Source organism: Dendronephthya gigantea, unplaced genomic scaffold, assembly GCF_004324835.1.
Source record: "Dendronephthya gigantea isolate DGI-Jeju-01 unplaced genomic scaffold, DenGig_1.0 000070F, whole genome shotgun sequence".
NCBI lineage: Eukaryota > Metazoa > Cnidaria > Anthozoa > Malacalcyonacea > Nephtheidae > Dendronephthya > Dendronephthya gigantea.
Genome location: NW_021163080.1, coordinates 685,338 through 705,622, shown reverse-complemented (window position 1 = coordinate 705,622; position 20,285 = coordinate 685,338). Strand labels below are relative to the sequence as shown.

Genomic DNA, 20,285 nt, shown 5'->3' with positions numbered 1-20,285 from the left:
GTAATTCAGAGTAGCACCTTAACAATACAGTTTTATTGAGCATCGTCAATGGCCATGTAAGCAATAAACTAATCCACAGGGGGTAAAAACACTCTAAATAATTATTTATAAATGTTCTTATGCATGAATATTTAATTTGCCGGGTTTTTTCACACATCCTGTACTTTCACATACGTCATATCGAACGATTAATATAACGAAACATGCTCAATAAGCAATAAACCAATCGACTTATTACTACTGGACATGCAGTAACTTGTTTAGTACACACAAATCTGTCTGGTGCCGTCTTTGGCGTGTCTCAGTCTACGTATTACGCTGATATTGAAAGGTCATTCAAGCAATCAAGACATTCAAGCATTGAAATTTGAAATATTGTCGAAGTCGAGACGATATCCAGACGTCACTGATATATTGGTGGCAATATGCCCACCGTCGGCTACTTGTCTCTTCTTGTCTTCCTGGCGATCGTGAACTCGGCATCATGTCTATCACCTGGAGGGTAAGATAAGAGATATTTTATTCCTCAATTTATCTAATACAAACGTGCATCTTGTTAGCGATTATTCACTATATCATTCAGCTAGAGATATAAGATTTCTGTCAGGCAGACAAGTAGTAAGAATACTCTGCTACCGATGCTAATTGATTGTGCTCGGCACCAACAATCACTCAAAATTAGGCGATGAAACAGTTAAAATGATAAGGCTGGCTTTCATAAAAGCAAAATCCGACTTATATAACCTAAGGCTAAATGCAACAAATTACAACGAATTACAACATGTGAATTACGACGGATCATGGCAAATTTTGTTGTATATATAAAACAGCCTTAAGTTACGGTGCAACAAATGCGAAGAATGCTTGCATTCTATCATAACTTTAAAACAAATATCTTGCCACTTTTCATAGTAGATTTTTTTTCGGCTGTTCTGACGACCCTATAGACCGATAATTTTCCCAGTTTTCCTACGAGATACAGATTTTATTAAAAAATATATAACTCAAATTTTATCTATCGCAAATATTTAGGCAACCACTTCCTATGAACGCGAAAAGTTAATCCTATTTAATGTAAAATACAAATGTAATAAGCGAATAAAATTTAGGAAGCGAATTTAATCATCCATGCCTTTTGGTATCAGCATCATTCTGCGAAATTTTTATCGCCCGAAATGAAATGTGGATTTATGTAATTTATTGGAATGGTGAACCCGTGAACTATATGTAGCCTAATCGGTAAACTATAACTGTAACGTGAGAATGTTATCTTGAACTTCGTTTCACTCACGTTTTCCCAGTATTACTTTTCAAATTCCTGGTAAGACTCGTGTAACAGCACTTCCTGTTCAGGCAAGTTTCGGAATTCCGTTTCTCTATCAGTCATGCACATATATTTTAAAGAAGCTCTCACACTAAAGTACCACACGCACTCACAAGGTATATAATGCGAGCGACACTTACATTCAGTCAACTTTAGTATTTTATGAAAGTATAGTTTCAATCAGGGCTGCTTGCAGAAAATGCCTTACACTTGCTAACCCTGCATGTAAGGTGCATTTTTATTGGCTGTTCGGACGACTTCCTATGCCTATGTATGAACCGAACAGATTTTAGAAAAAAAAATAATCAAGTTCAATACCTATCACAAATATTTAGGCAACTCATCTCCTACACATGAAGAGTTTAATCCTATACTTAAGACGAGATATTTTTTCATATCGCGTAATATATGCTCAAAACCTCAGTTATATCTTCATGCAACAGCACTAAAATTTTCAGCATGAGAAATGTTTTGCAAACCTGAAAGCATCCACAAAGTATGCTTATATACTGTATAATCTGAAAATATTGTGAATATGAAAAGATTTCTCGGCTTCTTAGCCTTCTTTTGTATTCATTTTTATATTTTGTAATGACTCCTTTGTTTGGTGTTTTGCGTTCACCAAATACAGTTCAAAACTTAGTTCACAAGATAATCTAAAGAATAAAGTAAAATAAATTAATTTTGAGCGGTACGCCGAAAAGATTTTAGGTTTTGAGCGTTTTAATTACCGCCAAAATTAATACGCGACATAATAGAAAATTTCCTCTTAATGAAATATGCAAAATAGAAATACTTTTGACACAAGTACAAAAGCGAAACTAGGGAAATTTGGGAATTTTCATGTAAATAATTCATTTTGATATCAGTACAGTATCATTCTGCGGGATTTTATCGCCAGAAATAAAATTTGAATCTATGTAATTTATTGAAATGGTAAACCCGTGATAACGCTATTGATATATGTTTACTATAGCGTGTTAAGACTGGACTTTCGTTGCACGTTCCCAGAACATCTTTTAAAATCGTTTCCCAGTATTTCTTTTAAAATTGCTGGTACGACTTGTGTAACAGCACTTCCGGGTATTTTGTTTCTCTATCCACTGCATGTTTTCTAAGTAAAGGCGTGTTTATATGATCCCGCCTAGCCGGGACGGGACAGCTTCCAAGATTCCGCTTGTAATTTGATATCACTTTTCCATCCCGGCAAGAAGTGCCGGGATCCCGCTTAGACGGGATGAGATAGCCATATAAACACTCCATCCCGCTTGGCCGCGGGATGATTAGCGATAAACATACATTTGGAGCATGTGTATAATATTATATTGGCATATTCGTTTTCTACATGCAATAAAACATGCCGTCGAACGAACCTACACTACAAAATGAACTCCATATAAACACGGCATCCTGCCTAGGCGAATTTCTCGGCTAAGCGGGATGAAAACATCCCGTCCCGGCTAAACCGGATCATATAAACAGGCCCTTAAAGCTCTCGCACTAAACGCCACCCCCTCTACTTATAGGAATTATGCTAGCGACACATTTCAATTTCTTTCGATTTGTTAACATGTTTGACTTGGTAAGCTTTCAAGGAATGGCTGTCCTATTTAATTTAAGAAATGAAAACGAAAGTCTATGCTGCGCATCCCACGCATAAATTCGAATTATACAAGGGCTGTTCCAGCCTGCAAGTATAATTTCGGTTATATGAGGGAACGAAGGGAGAAATATGAGAATACAAGCGGTATGGCATACCAATCTGTGATGTGAAGCACAGATTGGTATGCCATACCGCTTGTATTCTCATATATTTCGACCGGAGTTCCCGAAATATAACAGAATTTTGTTGATGCAGAATTTTGTTTACGTCACGAATACATTCTAGCTTGGTTGCTGTACGTTTGGCAGGACTATTACGATGGCAATCGCAGGCCTAAAGAATATAATCGCATAAAAGTTCTTAAAGAGGATATTTTAAAACAACTCAAACATTTTCGTGTGCAAGCAGGAATTAAAGTATACCTTTCCCAGAAGGAAGGACTGTTGAACTATTTAGAAGTCTAAAAAGATATTTATCACTCGATAACTGTTCAAGGATTTTGCAGGCTAAATGTGAAACCATTAAACATTGTCTCTTGTTGGCCATGTATATACTCTAAAAGATACTGAAATGTTAGACAATGATTGCATAAATGCAAAGTTTCAACGTAGTAACGGCAATTCATAAGCCACCATTATCCAAAACCCCATAATGACAGAGACATATGAGACAGAATCTAAAAGACAGACAATAATTCATCTAATCATCAATTATCGATATAGCGATTAAAAAGTGTACAATAATATATTAATAAAGCATGATCCCTAATTCTAAGCTTCAAATACTACTATATAATTAAAGAGTATTTTTCAACTTCCAGGAAAAATGTGAAGACTACCTACCAGACATATTATGTTACAGAACACACCACAACAAAGCGTCTCAGTTATACAAGAACGTGTACACAAACATGCAGCGGTCACTTTATATGGTGTTGGTCATATACTACAGTTTGCAAGTAGGTATATCCTCCGCACAGTACACACTAGGTGTTAAGAAATCGAAAACTAGGGAATGCCTCCTGAAGACTGAGGGGCATCAAAAAGCTAGGAGTGGTCGAAGGTGGAGTCATCAGTGGCCTGTGAATCTGCAGCATTATGATAACTTAAAAGGGAACATTACCTATTATTTTTTAATACCATCATGGTATATTGAATAAGTGCATTTAAAAAATATAATTTATTTCCATTCAAGAAATGTTCCTAAGTATCGATGGGTTACTGTGTCTAAACGAGTTGCTCGGAAGAGGCCCGTTTACTCGTGTTATTCTGGATGGAGTCCCAACTACTGGGGAACTGAATGCACAATACGTATGTCGTATTATATTGTATTAAACATGCGTGCTCATGCATATTTATTGCTATTTATTCCCAATTTCTTTTGCATTCTGACAGCGATTTGCTCGGGAGGGTGCAAAAACGGAGGGACATGTATTTCTCCTAGCAATTGCCGCTGTACTTCAGGGTGGACTGGTTCAAGATGTCGAACTGGTGAGAAAGGATCATCGCTTATTTTTTCCAATTCATTTTTCACTTAACTTATTTTCGATGATAGCTATATTCTTGTAAGTATATATTAGCTTGTAGGTACACGACGAAAGTCACCATGCAAACAAACAAGAATAATATATTATTGTAGTTGAACAAGCTCATTTGTGTGTTTCTTATGCAACAATTAAGGTAGTTTCCCACAAAACAGAAGACCTAGTATCAACAATTTTCAGCTAAGACCCGCGAGCTGCTTGTTCTCCCCAATACAACTAATTAGTGGTATATCAATTGACACATGTATAATATTACTCTGTTGAAACAGCTGAGATTACTTCGCGTATTTTCTTGCTATGCTAGCTTCACGTTGCTTTTTCAATTTCAAATTTTTTGAAATTTGTAAATCTTCATTTGTGGTCCTAATTAACAATCAGTCGATCGTTGAAAGCAAGGTGATTACATATATTCATTGAGCAAAAGGCGAGGAAGAAAGCATTAGTTTCTGCTGAGCAATAGTAACTATTTACTCATAGTAACTCACATTGACTCAATATATACTGAAATTAAACTAATCGTTTTTATATATTTTTAACGAATATAGTTTCACAAATAGCTTCAACATCCCCAAAGATTTGATGGCAGCATGCACACTATGATATAAATCCTATAATTTCTTAAACATTTTGAATTTCAGACATAAACGAGTGCCAGACCAATAAGCATGGTTGCGGATACAAGCCCGGCTGCGTCAACACTAAGGGAAGCTATAGGTGTACATGTCGTGCAGGCTATTACTTGATGTCTGATAATCGTAATTGCAAAGGTAGAATGGAATGTTATACTGAAATAGTTGCACTAACCTCAGAAAATCTACACAATATAGCACGAAGTTGAAATATTTTTATTAAGATGATAGTAATATAAGGAATTAATATTTCATATAGCCCAGTTGCAAAAAGATCAAGCTTAGCTAGAACAACTACATGCATGCATTTCTATAACTGCTTTTAAACCCCGGCCAAGATCTTCCTGCATGGGATCGAGGTCTTTCTGCGAAAAGACCGATCCAATATTCCTCGGAAAAGATAGGGCAAGCAAGATTAACATGACTGTGTCATGTGTTTCAAAACAAGTCCATATAATGAGTAAAAATTCATTCAATTATAGATATTTATCCACTTTCTGTTTCAGATATAAATGAATGCATTTCTAATCCAAACAGTTGCGGAGCTAACACAAGATGTGTGAATAATCCAGGCAGTTACACATGTCCTTGCCTCAGCGGTTTTATTTACAACACAGGCTCAAGAAGATCATGCAAAGGTAGTTTATGAAGGGCATAATAAAAAAAAAAGTATTAAAAAGCTTGTTTAATTTCCAAACTGCCTTACAGTATATTAGGTATATTACCATTCGAAATGTTTCAGTGGCCAAAGCTTTTCAGAACTATTCATTTGCTGGAAGAAGAACCTGTACAAATCACCATTAGTACTATCTATAATTTAAATACAAATGTATGTATAAAGAAATTTCATTACACAACCTCACAAATCAGACTTGATATATTTCGCATGAATGCGCGGATATGAAATGTAATTGCATGATCTTTCTTATCATGTCTTCCCTCAAGATATAAATGATCTTCCTTTTCATGTCGGAGGATAGGATAATTTAAATATTCTAGACAATTTTTGAACGCTTGAAGAGGTTGTAAAAGGGTTAACAATGCTCAAATCTCATTCAGAAATGAGACCATTCACCATGTATATTTGCGTTTTCCAATTAGGTGCTCGCTAAAAAGATATTTATTTATTTATTTATTTGATTAGATATTAATGAATGCGATCCCGCTAGTGGCGTCGTCCATGGATGTCAAGGCACGTGTATTAATATGATCGGAACGTACAGATGCGACTGCTCGTCAGGACATTTTCTTGCATCCGATGGAAGGAGTTGCACAGGTTTGTTCAACCTACAGTGTGTCCAGAAATAGCCAAAGAAAAACCGCAGTAACCTACTAGGTATGACCGCGGTCGAACCGCGGTGAGACCGATGTTGCATGTACCTCGGTCGAACTCGATCTGACAGACATTTCTTAAGATGTTTTCGATTTGCTTATTGTGTTGTCGTTCTCAGTTGTTCATAACATCCCGTTCGGAAGCGAACGGCAACCACAACCGTATTTTTTCCCTTGCGGTCGTCAGTATATCGGTCGACCGCAATCGAACCGCAACCGCAGTGTTACGTTATTTCTGGACAGTACTGTATATCGTTTGCTGCTATACCCTAGTCAACCTATCAGGGTTCAATGTGATTCCAGCTCGCATAATTGCTTGCTTCATTTATTTGCATTTTCTAATGCTTATTCCGAACATTTCTTTTCTGTCTATTTATACATGTTACTATTTTTAGACCATGATGAGTGCGCTACTGACACTCATGGCTGTGAACAACTGTGCGTGAACTTTCCTGGTGGATACAACTGCTCTTGCTCGGCTGGTTATCGACTGGACAGAATAGACCAAAAATCGTGCAATGGTATCAATATTTGTCGATATTTCACTAACCGAGATGAAACTTATTTTTAGTTATATAATTCTCATGTGTTATAATTTTTTGTAAAAACGACTAACTGTAAATTAGTCATACATTCACCTCTTTTTCATTAATTGTAATTACTACGGTACTGTGTCTAAAGTGTATTTTTTTGGTTTTCGCATGCGCAGATGTAGATGAATGTTCCGAGAATACAGCTGGTTGTGCGCACAACTGCACCAATGAAGTTGGTAGTTTTAAATGCTCTTGTGAATTGGGATATCATCTTGGAACCGACGCAAAGTCTTGCAATGGTAAGTTTCTTCTAAAGAAATTATCATGTGGATTTGCAAGCAGCTTTGACTCGCTACTTGCTAGCAGCTTTAACTGTACAGGGTGTCTAAAAAAAAAACGCAACCACTTAAATATGCAAGAATATTTATATTGTTCGGGTTTGCACCATAGTTCAGCTAGCTAAAATGACTTTTAGCATTTTGAATGAAGGATTAAGAGCCATTTTCAATTCCCAGAGGTGCTTATCTATTGCGCTTTACAGGGTGTCCCAACACTTAATATTCATGAATATCCTCTTTGTTCTACAACACAAAAGACGTTTGGCCCCTGGAATGCGAGAAAGCTTGTAATCATACTCTAGCGGCACAATCGTCGGTAAGCAAAGTCGGGTGCGTAAACCAACGAGCTGAATTGAAAGTATTTAACGAGTAAAATTTTATTTACAATTTATTTTACAAGGTCGACAGTTAGCATTCAAGTTATCATGCACGACAATAAAAACTCGTTGTTCGGTTGTTAGCTGCACCATGGTTGCGGTTTTTTTGAGACACCCTGTACACATACGTCGCATTTTGGTCGCGCCGAGTGCAATTCAAACAATAGATAATGAGATGAAAAACCTCATTAAGCCTCATCAGCGAAGAGGCAAGCTTCGTTATCATCTCATTATCTATTGTTTGAATTGCGATGTTAAACCTAGGCCTAAGTGTAATTTCAACCATTCTGAAAATGCTCGAAAAGTTTGGGACCAATAATAATTAAAGAGGATCTTCGATTTAGGAATACTAAGATTTTATCACAGTTATAGCAAACAACAGGCGCTTTTAAAGCGATTGAAAAGACACTATCTGGTGCCTTCGGCTTTTATACCATGTCTCGAACAATAAATTCAGCTTTTTTACGACATTACCGCTCACGTCAGACGACTGCTCTGTAAAAAAACTGCTCTGTAAAAACAGATTGCTAAATCATACAATTAATTCCAAATTAGTTATCTCAGATTTAAGCTAATAAACAGTGCGTCGACATTGAAAAAATTTTGCCGTAAAAAAGAATCTGCCGCAATATAAAAGCGTAATTTCACAGGGAGTGAATTTTTCATCGCTGTTTCAATGCCTTATTTATTATCTTATGCCTTTATTAAGACGTAAATGAATGCTCTAGTGGTCTTCATCATTGTCAACACAACTGTATTAATACACCAGGAAGTTACAAATGCAGTTGTAGATCCGGATTTGACTTGTTACAAAATGGTGGTGATTGTGCAGGTATATACATGTAATGTCACACTGCAGGGTCTCATTTTGTTTACCTTATAACGTTTCGTATTTTGTACATGCGTATTAGTGTCGAGTTATTTATCTTGAAAAATGAAATAAGCCTCAAAGATTTCTGCACTAAAAATTATTTTCCCCAGGTCGGCCATGTATTCCGATTTTCAATCCATTAAATGGTGTCAAGAATTGCTCGGGCTACACGACAGAGAAAGTGTGTCATTTTGAATGTTCTCCCGGGTATGATCTTGTCGGTTCAAGTAACAGAACTTGTACAGACCTGAAATCATGGACGGGGGAAGACACAAAATGTGAAAGTGAGTGAACGATACATTCTCGCAATATTTTATGTAAAAATTTTAATTATTTGCTGACGTTCCATACAATAATATTATACTCAGATGCCATTTTGAAATTTTATTATGTGGAATGTAGCTATGATGATTAGAGTGCCCAATGAGACTGTATGCAGCACCTTGGTTGTTGATATTCAAAGCATTTAATTTATTGGAATTCGAGTCTGATTGAACAAATGTCGGCAAGAAATTCGGTTAATCGACGAACCTTCTTTCGATCTCGACTGAAATTACGAAAATGTGGAAATATAAATCATGTTATAATGTTAGTGAAGAGTGACTGTAATAAGAGAGAGATTTAAGATCATTTTGCTTATAATTCTTAACATGTTTTTACTACATTTCAGTTATCCACTGTCCCACCCCTGCCAAACCATCGAATGGCTTCATTTACTCACCTTGCAACACTTATTTCGCTTCGCAATGTACTGTGGGCTGTTCAAGTGGTTATTACATTGATAGAACCGTCAAGATTGCCTGCGATGCTCACCGAGTCTGGCAACCGGGAAATATTACATGTAATGGTAAGGATCTGTAGTCAATAGCATTGAGAAACGTCTCAGACTACGTTACACATTGGTCCAGAGACGGAAAAAGATCAAATAATGGCCCAAAAAAATATAAAGTCAATAAACGACAACCCAATCTCGTACTCAGGACCTTCTCGTATTTGGGAGAAGGCCCTGGAAAGACTGCCCACATGACTTTAAATTTTTTTGGAGTATTCGGTCAACCTAGTACCCGATAACTCCAAAAAATTCACGTGGGCAGCCTTTTCCAGGGCCTACGAGAAGGCCCTGGGTAGAAGGTTGACGACAACCATAGACAGAAATGTTGGCCGGTATGGATGCCATGGTGTCCCGTATACGAAATTATGGGGAAATTATTAAAAATTTCCTTCTATGTAACCCGCAATTAAGAAGTTATGTTTGTCCACGTCCAAAACTGAGGACAAGTCGAGATGCCCAAGTGTGTTCACGAGAAAGAATATTTTTACGATTGAAATTGCATAATAAAGTATATATTTCTACTCGTTTTTGGCAGGCATCGTTAAATGTCCACTCAGTGCTGGTTCGTAAAAGCTCTCGTTTTATTTACATCGCATTTCAGAAACTTAAAATGACGCTTAAATATGTCCCCCAACGCGATGGAATACATCAATTTCGTAGAGCAATTTTTTAACGCCATTATTTTCTAGCTTTTAGCTGTTGCCATGATACAAGCGACACTGATCTAAATGATGAACTTAAAACTGAGCTGCATGAGGCCACACACATCACCGCTTACCGGCCTGCATTTCTGGCCATGGCGAGGTCTTGGCAAATTCACGTGCTAAGACTCTAAAACTGTAATCTCAAACTTGGTATTTTGTCTGTGCCGCATGCACGTATCATTATAATTTATTTTGTCAAATTTGACACACCACTAACTAATTCCTAACATCGTATTTATCACCCTCTTTAATTCTTAACCTAAAAAACCCGTTAGCGAGATTAAATTATTTTTATTTGAATTTGTGACATTTAGCCTAACAATGCTTCTGGTATATTACTTACACAGATTGACAGGTTTAATATGATTGTGATATGATGTATTTTAGAGATCGAAATATGTCGACCTAACCCTTGTCTCCATGGTGGAACATGCTCTGCAATTAGTTCCAAATATTATTCTTGTAACTGCACTCAGACTGGTTACATCGGAACAAAGTGCGACATTGGTTATATAACCATTCCTGATTATCCCACGTTAACACCTGGTGTTCCCTCACAGTATCTAACGTACAAAGTATCACCCCCGAGTGAAAACGTCGTTCTCACTCCAAAAAGCCGGGATATAGAATTTGAGCCTTCTAATCTTCTCTTCAAACACGGCACTCCATCCACACGTTCTTTAAGACTGACTGCAAGAAAACCAGGTGTACATTTTATCCGATACTCGTTATCGGGTCCAAGTGCGGGTTATTTTAAATCTCCTGACGAGAGTGTTGTTTTAGTAAAATCCTCAGAGCAACTAACGTTTGACAAAGAAACGGTGCCAAACGCTATTCCTTCTGGCTGCTACAAGCAACAGGTTGACAAGTGTCCTCGGTCCAATGATGCTATTTACGCTTCCTCGACTTCCCCATGGGTCACGTTTGGTCCGATGGCAATGACAAGTGGCGTGGTCAACTTAATGGTTGGAGCTACCACCATACCCCTGTCGTTACTTGGAACCAACTTAATTAAGCCCAGTCACATCTCAAGCCAGAAGGATTGCGATGATGACAATCAAGTCAGTTACTCAACCGAGCAGTTAATTACAGAGCGTCTGCTGGAGAAGACGTTTCTCAATAAAGTTAGCAACAGCCTCCCTAAATGGCTTCAGATTACGCTACCTAACAATTCGGTATCGACAGCATGGTCTCCCTCGGAACTTCAGACATATTACGTATCTGGAAAGAATTTGAGGACTGCCTACATTGGCGAAGGCCAACCAATAGATGACGGAACTTATTATTCGCTTTTAAACTCTCAGAACCTGAACCTCTCTGTGGATAATGACGTTGATCTTTTACTATCAGGTGACAATAAAGCACCACTGTCAATAGCTATGGAACTATGCGGTCCGTTGCCAAGGAACGTCATCCTCCGACCGTCACTAAGAGATGGCAATTTAATAAACGACGTGTCACTCACTAGAAAGTTGGAAGAAAATGGCTGGGATATAAAGTTTTACTCTTTGCAGATATCGAAGAGCAAAACAATTGATATGATTAGAAAACGGTCTTTATGGAATAGTAAACGTTTCTTCAATATCGAGTCTTCCCAGCGTGGTAACCTAGCCATAGTTTTGTCGCTTAAAAAAGAGCTCAGAAGTCTGGGTTTCGTCAACTCAAGTTTGGAGTTCGAAGGAACTGCCGTAGCTGACCTTGATGACATAGATAATGTATGTACTCAAATATTAGTGTTCTGCTTTGGGTGCGTGTAATTTCTAGTTTTCACGGTTAGAATAACTGTTGAAAAACAGAAATTCCATGAAGAATAATAAAGACTGAGATAAGTGATGTATTTTTCTGTTTCCATTTCAGATTTCAGATTCTCCTTTTGGCAAGGAATGGAAGCTGGATCTGTACGGGAAAATCACAGTGGGATCGAAATTCAAAATAAAGGGCAAAGTGACGAATATGATTTTAGAAGCATCTGAGTCCATTAGTTATGCCAGGTTTGGAGGTAAGGGAAAAAATGTATACGGAGTGATTTCAAACAATGATTGACGGAATAACTAAGCAAATAAAACATGGAATGTAACGCAAATAACAATTCATAATTTTATTTGTTGAATTTAGGAAAAAAGCGAATTTCCCAAAGCCAAAAGGCCGACGATGATTTACAAGGACTTTTCTTTACCAACGAAATCAAACAAAACCCTTTTATTGGAACAGAATTGAGCCCTTTCGTCGAAGTTGGCACGAACAAAACATTCTCGTATTTCCTTGACGCTATGATCTACGAAAATGAATCTTCGTACGAAGAAATAAGTAACGGAATCAGTATGTCTTTTAACGGAAATCTAAAATATGGCCCTATTAGGTTTGAAAGCCTGCACATTGAGTTATCCATTGGGGATTTAAGCTGCTCCAACTCCATGAAAAGCTGCTCCAACTCCACGAAGACTGTTGGTGCGGTGTTTACCGGTGATAATTACAGCAAAAAAGGGAAAACAAAATTTGGAATTTTTCGCGTTTCAGGGAATAAACCTCTCAGTCTTCTAATTGCTGTTGCCAGAAATAAGAATTCCAGTTCTTTAGGTTCTTTCCAAGCGATCACAAAAATTCTTGGATTTGAAAAGTTGGTTAATGTTACTTTCTTTGAGAAAGGTTTGGCATTCCGCGTTGATGGTAAAATTCATGGATTGTTCGACGCAAACATGAGTTGCGAGTCACGCTTAGCCACATGGGAAAACCAAATATTCATTGTTGACGGTGTTTTTGAGGACAGGTTAACACAAACTGGGCTAAAGCATTCTCTTAGTCTCGAAATGGATCGATATGCCGTACGTGTCTTTAGAAAAGCGATGAAAAGGGTGAGATCCATCAATGAAACGGAACAAAGAGCAAAACGTCGGCTAGAAAAGGTTATGACTTTTGAAAAACTGGCATCTGAAACTACGCAGCGGGCTCGTGAGGAATACCAAGTATCCAGTCGCGGACTCAAGATTGCTGAACAAGAGTTGGCCTACCTTGAACGTGCTGCTAGTAACACTTCTGAAGAGTTGCAGGAATTAAAGTCAGCACTGGATAGGCTGTGTCCCGTCAAACATTGTCCAGATATTTGCCAAGAGGGAGTTAGTTGCACGAAGTGCTACCAAGACATAATCGGAAAAGCAATGGGAGTTTGCCCGGCAACCTGTTTCAATACGGTACAACGTAGACTTCCTCCGTTAACTGAAATCGTTCTGTGTGAAAGCCAGAAGTGTACACGGATTCACAGCACAAACGGTCTTTTTAAAAGACTTTTGGGAGAGACATTCGGTGGTATACTCAAAAGCGTAGTGTCATTTGGTATATCTGCTTTCGCCACATTTTTGGGAGCTCCGCCGCCGCTCTCGTCCGCTCTTGGAGATGGGATTGTGCAATTGCTCGATACCGGACGCATTGACGAGACCTTATGTTCGGTGGCTAAGGGCGCGATTACGAGTTTTATTGGCGGCCCAGGTGTTAAAAAAGTATTCCAGCAGTATTCAAAAACAAGTTTGCGTGAAGGAGTCAAGCATGGCGCTATCGCTTTGGGTAGAACTGGAGTCAGTAAAGTTGTGAGCAAAGCAATATCGTGCCAAAGGGAACAGCGAGATGGACACTGGAAATGTCACGTCGTAGCAGTCCAGTGTAACAAGGACAGATTCCAATATGAGTACGAGCACACACCTTACATCTGCAAGCAGTCGTGTGAGAAAGACACGGTAACTAAGACGATCGAAAAAAGCTGTTGCTCGACGGTACCTTGTGCTTCGCTTATTGTCAACCTCACTTGTGTTGCCGAAAACGTTCTCTGTAAGAAAGTGAGAGAGGCAGCAATGGAACAGTTCTCGAAGACCAAAACCAAGACAGTGCAAATCCTCAAGAGCTTAGAGAACGCAAGAGAGAATGTCTCGTACTGGACTATGAAGAAAAGGAAGGATTACATTAAATTCATAGCCGCAGAACGTTCGCTGAATACGTCACGGAATGCTGTTTACAGCTTGCGGAAAGCTTATAATGTTTCAGTCGAAACCCGAGAAAAGAAGTTGAAACTTTTAGCGAGACCATTGCAGATAAGAAGTATCCTTGATGAGCATCTTACATATGTGGCTAAGGTAAAGTTGGAAACAATACGATTTAAGGTAAAAGTATCAGCAAGGTACCAAAGCAATCTCTTGCCGATCTTTATCACGTTCAAAATCAACGAAACTGAGAAGGAAATGTTTACTGTTCTTGACTTCTCTAACCTTAATGCATCTATGAGAAGTGTCGCAAAGGAAATTCTAAGTCATTTTGTTGGAGATCTCTCCAGCGTTTCACGAAGAAAACGCTCCGTGGAAGACACTGGGAATTCAGAATTGGAGAACAAGTTGTCAACCCTGAAAGATTACCACAAGCTATGCGCTGAGTTCCAGAACCACCAGCTACCACTGGAAGCCGTAGTGCGTTCGCTGTACGACCTATCTTCTGAAATGCGCAGCTTGCTTGAAAAGTCGAAAAGGGTGATTACAGCCAATGTCAACGTAACTGATGTGTTAACGAACCTCAACATCAACTTGACGCTCGCAACGGAAATGGGATTGGCGACAGACAATGGCTCGTACGTAAATGATCTCAACGCGGATCCCGAAATGACTGAAGCGGAGGAACTTCACCAGGAAGCTGCGCGCGATGGATACGAACCGCTTCAGGTAGCCACGAAGCTCCTAATCCATAACTGGTTTGTTACAATGGAGGATTTATTCAATGACTCCAGAATAGCAAAAGAGTGCAGTGGCTTTGACGATTGTTTGTTGTACATTCTAAACAGTTTATCCGATATCTACTCGGCTCTTGAACTTCCCGGAGCACAAAATGTTCGCGACCAAATAAAGGATATTGAAACGAAGATCACAAGCCTGACGCAAAACCTCGACTTGTCAGTTAACAGCGCTGTTGAACTTTCATCAGAAATTTTGGAAATTCTCGAGAACTTGACGAGTGGAAACAGCATATGCGGACTCGCACCAAATATCACGAAACATCCGGAGGCCTTCGTGGAGCTGGGCGAAGGTGAAACTCTCCAACTGACCTGCAATGCCACAGGTAGTTCTCTGACTTACAGATGGAGATATAATACTGAAATATTGCAAGATAAGTCGAGTGGCATTTTATCGATTGAAAATATAACAGCTTCGCACAGCGGTAACTACACATGTGAGGTGTCGAACCATATAGCCAAAGAAACGTCCATTCCTGCAAGAATCGTCGTCATTTCACCCCCTGTGATTGCTGTACAACCCGCAGAGTACCTCGGTGTTGTTTTGTTCAGTGATGATTCACTTGAGTGTCAAGCTCAAAATAATAATAGAAATATCTCGTATCAGTGGTGGTTTAAATCTCTAAACTCTTCCAACTTCTCCCCGTTGTTGAACGAAACCTTCCCCTACCTCAATTTTCTTTCGATGAGATCCACTGACGAAGGTTGGTATTTCTGCAACGTTTCTAATCGCTATGGCTTTACCATATCTTCAATAGCCCTTGTTAGGGCATTGCACTTTACCCTGCCAGTACCAGCTGCGTCGCTAATGGTGTCTATCGTACAGAGTTCCCGAGTTAACACAACATCGCCCGAAAAACTAGGCAACGACACTTACGACGCGATGAGTTCACTGATTTCCAAGCTGCTTTCGTCGCCAGGATACTTACACAGGAAGATGGTTCCGGAAGACCGCTTAAGAAATTTACACCCAATTGATTGCAGGATGCCACCGTCCTTTCGTAATAGGTCAGATCAAAATTTGGAGGTATGTTGGTGGAAATTTCATTACATAGGGGAAAACACCACCACAAACACGAGTGTTAGCGAAGGCCTCGCGACTAATGCCTGGAGGGTGATGAACGCAACTTTGGATATGAAACGTGCAATTAGTGAGTTGGTTAATGCAACCAACAATAGTTCTCTTTCGTTCTCGTTGGACAACCAAACGTATTTTGTTGAAGAAAATTCCTTAGCTGTTCAGGACGTTTTGCTGTTGTGTCCACGAGGCCAAACTCTTGTTCAAGAAGACTTTAGTTGTGGTAAGAAAAATTTAAGGCCAGACTTTTTTTAGCTACTAAGTTATATCTGTTGTTTTAAACGTTTCTTTAGTTGCATTGTTATAATAGCAACTGCATGCAACTTCGAAGTCACTCTGTTGTTTCTCATTTGTCATATTCGAAAATAATTGTTAATAATATTTGTTAATATAGAGGAGAAATTCAAGCAGAATGATCATGATTCGTAATACACTAGCTGCATGCCTGGTTGAGTGTTCAAATTGTGCATGAAAATAATTTTTAATCGCTCAAAAATGAATTGAGTTATAAATATTCAGCGTATAGCAAAGTATAAGCTTAGAAAAATTACTTGATATCGTAAGCCCCGTTTGATAACGTAATCCCTGGCATTAGATCTGTAATAAGCGATTGCTATGAATTTCTTTGAGCACTAAAATACTTTTCATGACAGGCCTGTTTTCTGCATATAAGGTGCACTTCCTCATGATATTTTAGTATAATCAACAGCTATAATAAGACAGTTGTGAATGCGTGACCAACTCGAAAGAAACCTTGCAAGCTCATCTATTTTCGCAGAATTTATTACATTTTTATTTAACAGCCGATTGCCCAGCTGGATATCAAGGCGATTTGGATAAAGACTTAAAAGCAAGTTGTGTTCCATGCGCTCTGGGTTCATACCAATCACATTCTGGGCAAACATCGTGCACGGAATGCTCCGAAGGATTCACCACTGAGCATGAAGGGTCTTATGACGCAGGACACTGCACAGGTAGGGCGTTAGCTAGTGAGGTATTCCACGATATGAAAGTATAAACAAAATGAGTCGAAACATAAATCTTTAGGTTCACCCCAAGCACATTTCATTGCGCATTCTTCCCCATTTCTTGATACAAGAAAATTGAAAGGAAGTTTAACTAAGGGGCTGTTCGCACGAGCCCGGTTACCGAGATTTAATGAAGCATAAAATAGTCGTGTATAGTCACCCTAATAATAGCATGTGATTCTTTTGTTTCAAAAAGACGTTTTTCAATGAACAACTCCTAATTACATCCTGAATTGGGTGGCTCTAATTTAGTCCGGTCATGACCTAACAGACCTTATTGACACAAATGTAAAGGATAAGGTTTATATCATGCCTCCGGTAATAGAAGTTCATTTCATCGGCAGACGTTTTAGGTACAAGTCGTGCCTGTCATGGTGCGAGGCATAAAATGCGCATGTTTATTTCGACTTGTTCACAAAGTCGAAGTGTAAGAAATATGTGAGGAGAACAAGGCTTACCTTTCCATCCGTCTTTGATATTCTCTCACTAAATTTGTATAATGTTTTCCACAAGCTCGGCTTACAGAGCAGTGTTCAAACATTAAAAAAAGAGACAAAATAAAAAGTACAATGAATGGCAAACCGGTTCCAGATGTTATTGAAATGTAAGACAACAAACAGTGATATCTGCCATATTTATTGACATCTTGGGAGCTGCATGTTTAGACACGAACGTTTCCTTGCCCACACGTCTTTTTGGTCAGAACATATGAACAACCCAATATATAATTGGCATCCAAAAATACTCGACTGTTCTGTAATTTAAAATAATTTCAAATGCCATTAATAAAACAGATTCTTCTCGTAGCCCGATTGAAGACCTATTCCTGGTTATGCTAATTATTCATTGCGAAAACAATAAATTTCTAAAGAAATGAACAATTACGATGATTTCAAATTTGGATTAATTAATTGGCAAAATTAAACCGTCTGACTAGCTACACCGCTACGCTTGACATGTACCGTATTTACTCGATTGAGCACCACCCCCGATTGAGCGCCGCATTTGCGGGTTTTTATCTCAAAGAGCGCCGCTCCCTTTAAATTCGGCGCTTAATCGACGCACCGTGACGCTTGAAGACGCTATTATTAAATCGGTCTTTAGAATTCTCGTAAGGTGCAGGGCAGTCGTGAAGGCAGAGATTCCAGTGATCTGTGCGAAGAATTTATGCCAAAATGCTCGCTGTCAAAATGGGGGCATTTGGCTGCATCTAAATTTCAATTATTTTTGTTTAAAGTTCTTGTTACAATCGGACGCCGCCCCCGATTGAGCGCCGCCCTCGATTAAGTACCGCATCTGAAGTTCTAAAAGTTTAAAGAGCGCCGCGGCGCTCAAACCGCTCAAGCAAGTAATACGGTATGACATTATGCAATGTGAGTAGACACTTGCCCGAATTTGTATGGGATGGTTTTCATTGCCCGAGAACAAATTCAGGAAGTGTCTATTGCTATGAGTAGTATAGTGTCCCATTTTTTTCTTAACCCAAGTTCGGTAGTCATCTTGGATTCGTCATCCACGCGTGCGCCCGCATATTATTACAACAACCCCTGACTGTATTTGATTTCTGGAGTCACTTTGTTAAACTGTTTCCGTAAATATTTTAAATTCCATTTCGAATCGAACCGTTCTCTCTATTAATTTTTTACATCCTTTTTAATTTTCAGTGATATGCCCTGCAGGGCACTATGGCCTTATTATTAACCAAACAATTGCGCAATGTTTAATGTGTCCTGAAGGCACATACCAGCCGCTGGAAGGTCAGTTTAAGTGCCTGTCCTGCCCGTCTGGTTATATCACGGCCGAACGCGGAACACAAGACATCGCAAATTGCATTTTAGGTAAGCCTGCTTATATATCTACATACAAGGTAGGAACTCCTCTCGTGAAAATGTTTTGGTTGACCGCATAGGCAACGTTGAGCTAGTAATCAATGCAACTCGTGCAAGGCAGAAGTTGAACCAATTTAAACCATGCAGAGCTTATTCCTAGGAAGCGATATTCAAAGACATTAGTGTAAATTTTGCTTTCTTATATGCTAGAAACTACGCCAAAACCGAAAGATAAACCCACCGCAGAGAGCAAGACTACAGAGAGCATAACAGACGAACAGACGGTTATAGTTTCAACCGACAAGACAAACGTTTCATTGACAAAAGAAGAACTGCAAACAGATAATGGAGGTGTAAATGGTTCTTTGATCGCCGGGATTGTCGTCGGCGTAGTCGTTTTAATTATAGGTAAAATACGTTGCGTAACTACCGCTAATTCCTGCATGGTATTCTTGCACGCGCGAGCATGTACCCTTAACAACAAAAAAGTGATTTCAATAGAGTGTACTTTTTTGACACACTTTTTTGGGCTATGTTTCCTCATTTTACAACATTCCGCACGAAATTTTGTAGTTAAATTTTACTGCGCTCTTTTCAGCTTTGGTGAAGTGATTCCATTTTCACGCGTTGATAAAAAAGCATTCTATAATGCAAAAGGTCTATTTTTAAACGCACTTAATCTACTAAGCTCGTATAAATATTCACCGCTGTTTATCTTGAAACATTTATATTTTTCTCAGGATTTCTGGTATTCTTCGTCTACCGAAGGCGCAAAGAGAAAAGCAAAATGAACGGAGAAGTTACAGAAAAAGTCGAAAACGAGACCAAGTCAACGGAAGGAAGCACCTCTTGGAAAAACCCTATCTACTCAGATGCGGATGACTTCGATCTTCGAAAGAGGCTGCAGTCAATCCAACATACGAACCCGCGTGTTTTGATCTGCCCTCTCGTTGCGACAAACCTGCGACAACAGCATCACAGTGTGGAATGACCGTGTTTAGTAATCCCGGTGCCAAAGACGAAGAAGAAGTGTGCCATAATTTCGAACCAGCGCCACTTGCGTTTAGTAATCGCCTCTTTGCAGACGTTGATCGTCAAGTTGAGTTAAAAACTGCACGTATAGTTCGTGCTCCTGACAGTGAGTTTGGTGACGAAGAGGTTTAGGGATGAGAAACTTGTTAAACAAGGAACCATTTCTTCTTTTCTTATATTGTATGTACCTCTGAGATAGTTAAAAATCTACTCCAAATAATCAAATCCCTAAGTTAATTTCATGCATATATACAGTACTGTTCAGAAATAACCTAACAAAAACAGCGGTTAACCTAGGTCAAACCTCGGTCTGATCGCGGTTGAACCGAGGTCAGACCAAGATCGAACCGCGGTGAGACGGAGGTTTAACCTCGGCCTAACTCAGTCTGATGATGTTTTCGATATGATTGTTGTGTTGTCGTTCTGAGCTGTTCATAATATTCCATTTGGAAGCGAACGGCAACCGC

The 20,285-nt window shown here is 39.0% G+C and overlaps 1 protein-coding gene across 1 annotated transcript; it reads left to right on the top strand.

The window, feature by feature from the left end:
- Positions 1-207: 207 nt before the first annotated feature.
- On the top strand, positions 208-19,777 carry LOC114531286. The gene is made up of 19 exons (XM_028552920.1): positions 208-502; positions 3,748-3,885; positions 4,122-4,237; positions 4,322-4,417; positions 5,109-5,237; positions 5,606-5,737; positions 6,244-6,375; positions 6,827-6,952; positions 7,141-7,263; positions 8,389-8,511; positions 8,661-8,834; positions 9,221-9,397; positions 10,474-11,801; positions 11,944-12,085; positions 12,202-16,152; positions 16,733-16,903; positions 18,622-18,795; positions 18,997-19,194; positions 19,527-19,777. The coding sequence occupies exons 1-19, from the start codon at positions 426-428 to the stop codon at positions 19,775-19,777; spliced, it is 7,758 nt and encodes a 2,585-aa protein (XP_028408721.1). The 5' UTR covers positions 208-425.
- Positions 19,778-20,285: the final 508 nt, after the last annotated feature.

What these genes read in the sequence shown, in the direction of transcription:
- LOC114531286 (XM_028552920.1), top strand. Translation starts at nt 426, where the DNA reads ATGCCCACCGTCGGCTACTTGTCTCTTCTTGTCTTCCTGGCGATCGTG. An exon ending in AGACCAAAAATCGTGCAATG is followed by an intron (nt 6,953 to 7,140) that starts GTATCAATATTT and finishes TCGCATGCGCAG; the next exon opens with ATGTAGATGAATGTTCCGAG. An exon ending in CGACGCAAAGTCTTGCAATG is followed by an intron (nt 7,264 to 8,388) that starts GTAAGTTTCTTC and finishes GCCTTTATTAAG; the next exon opens with ACGTAAATGAATGCTCTAGT.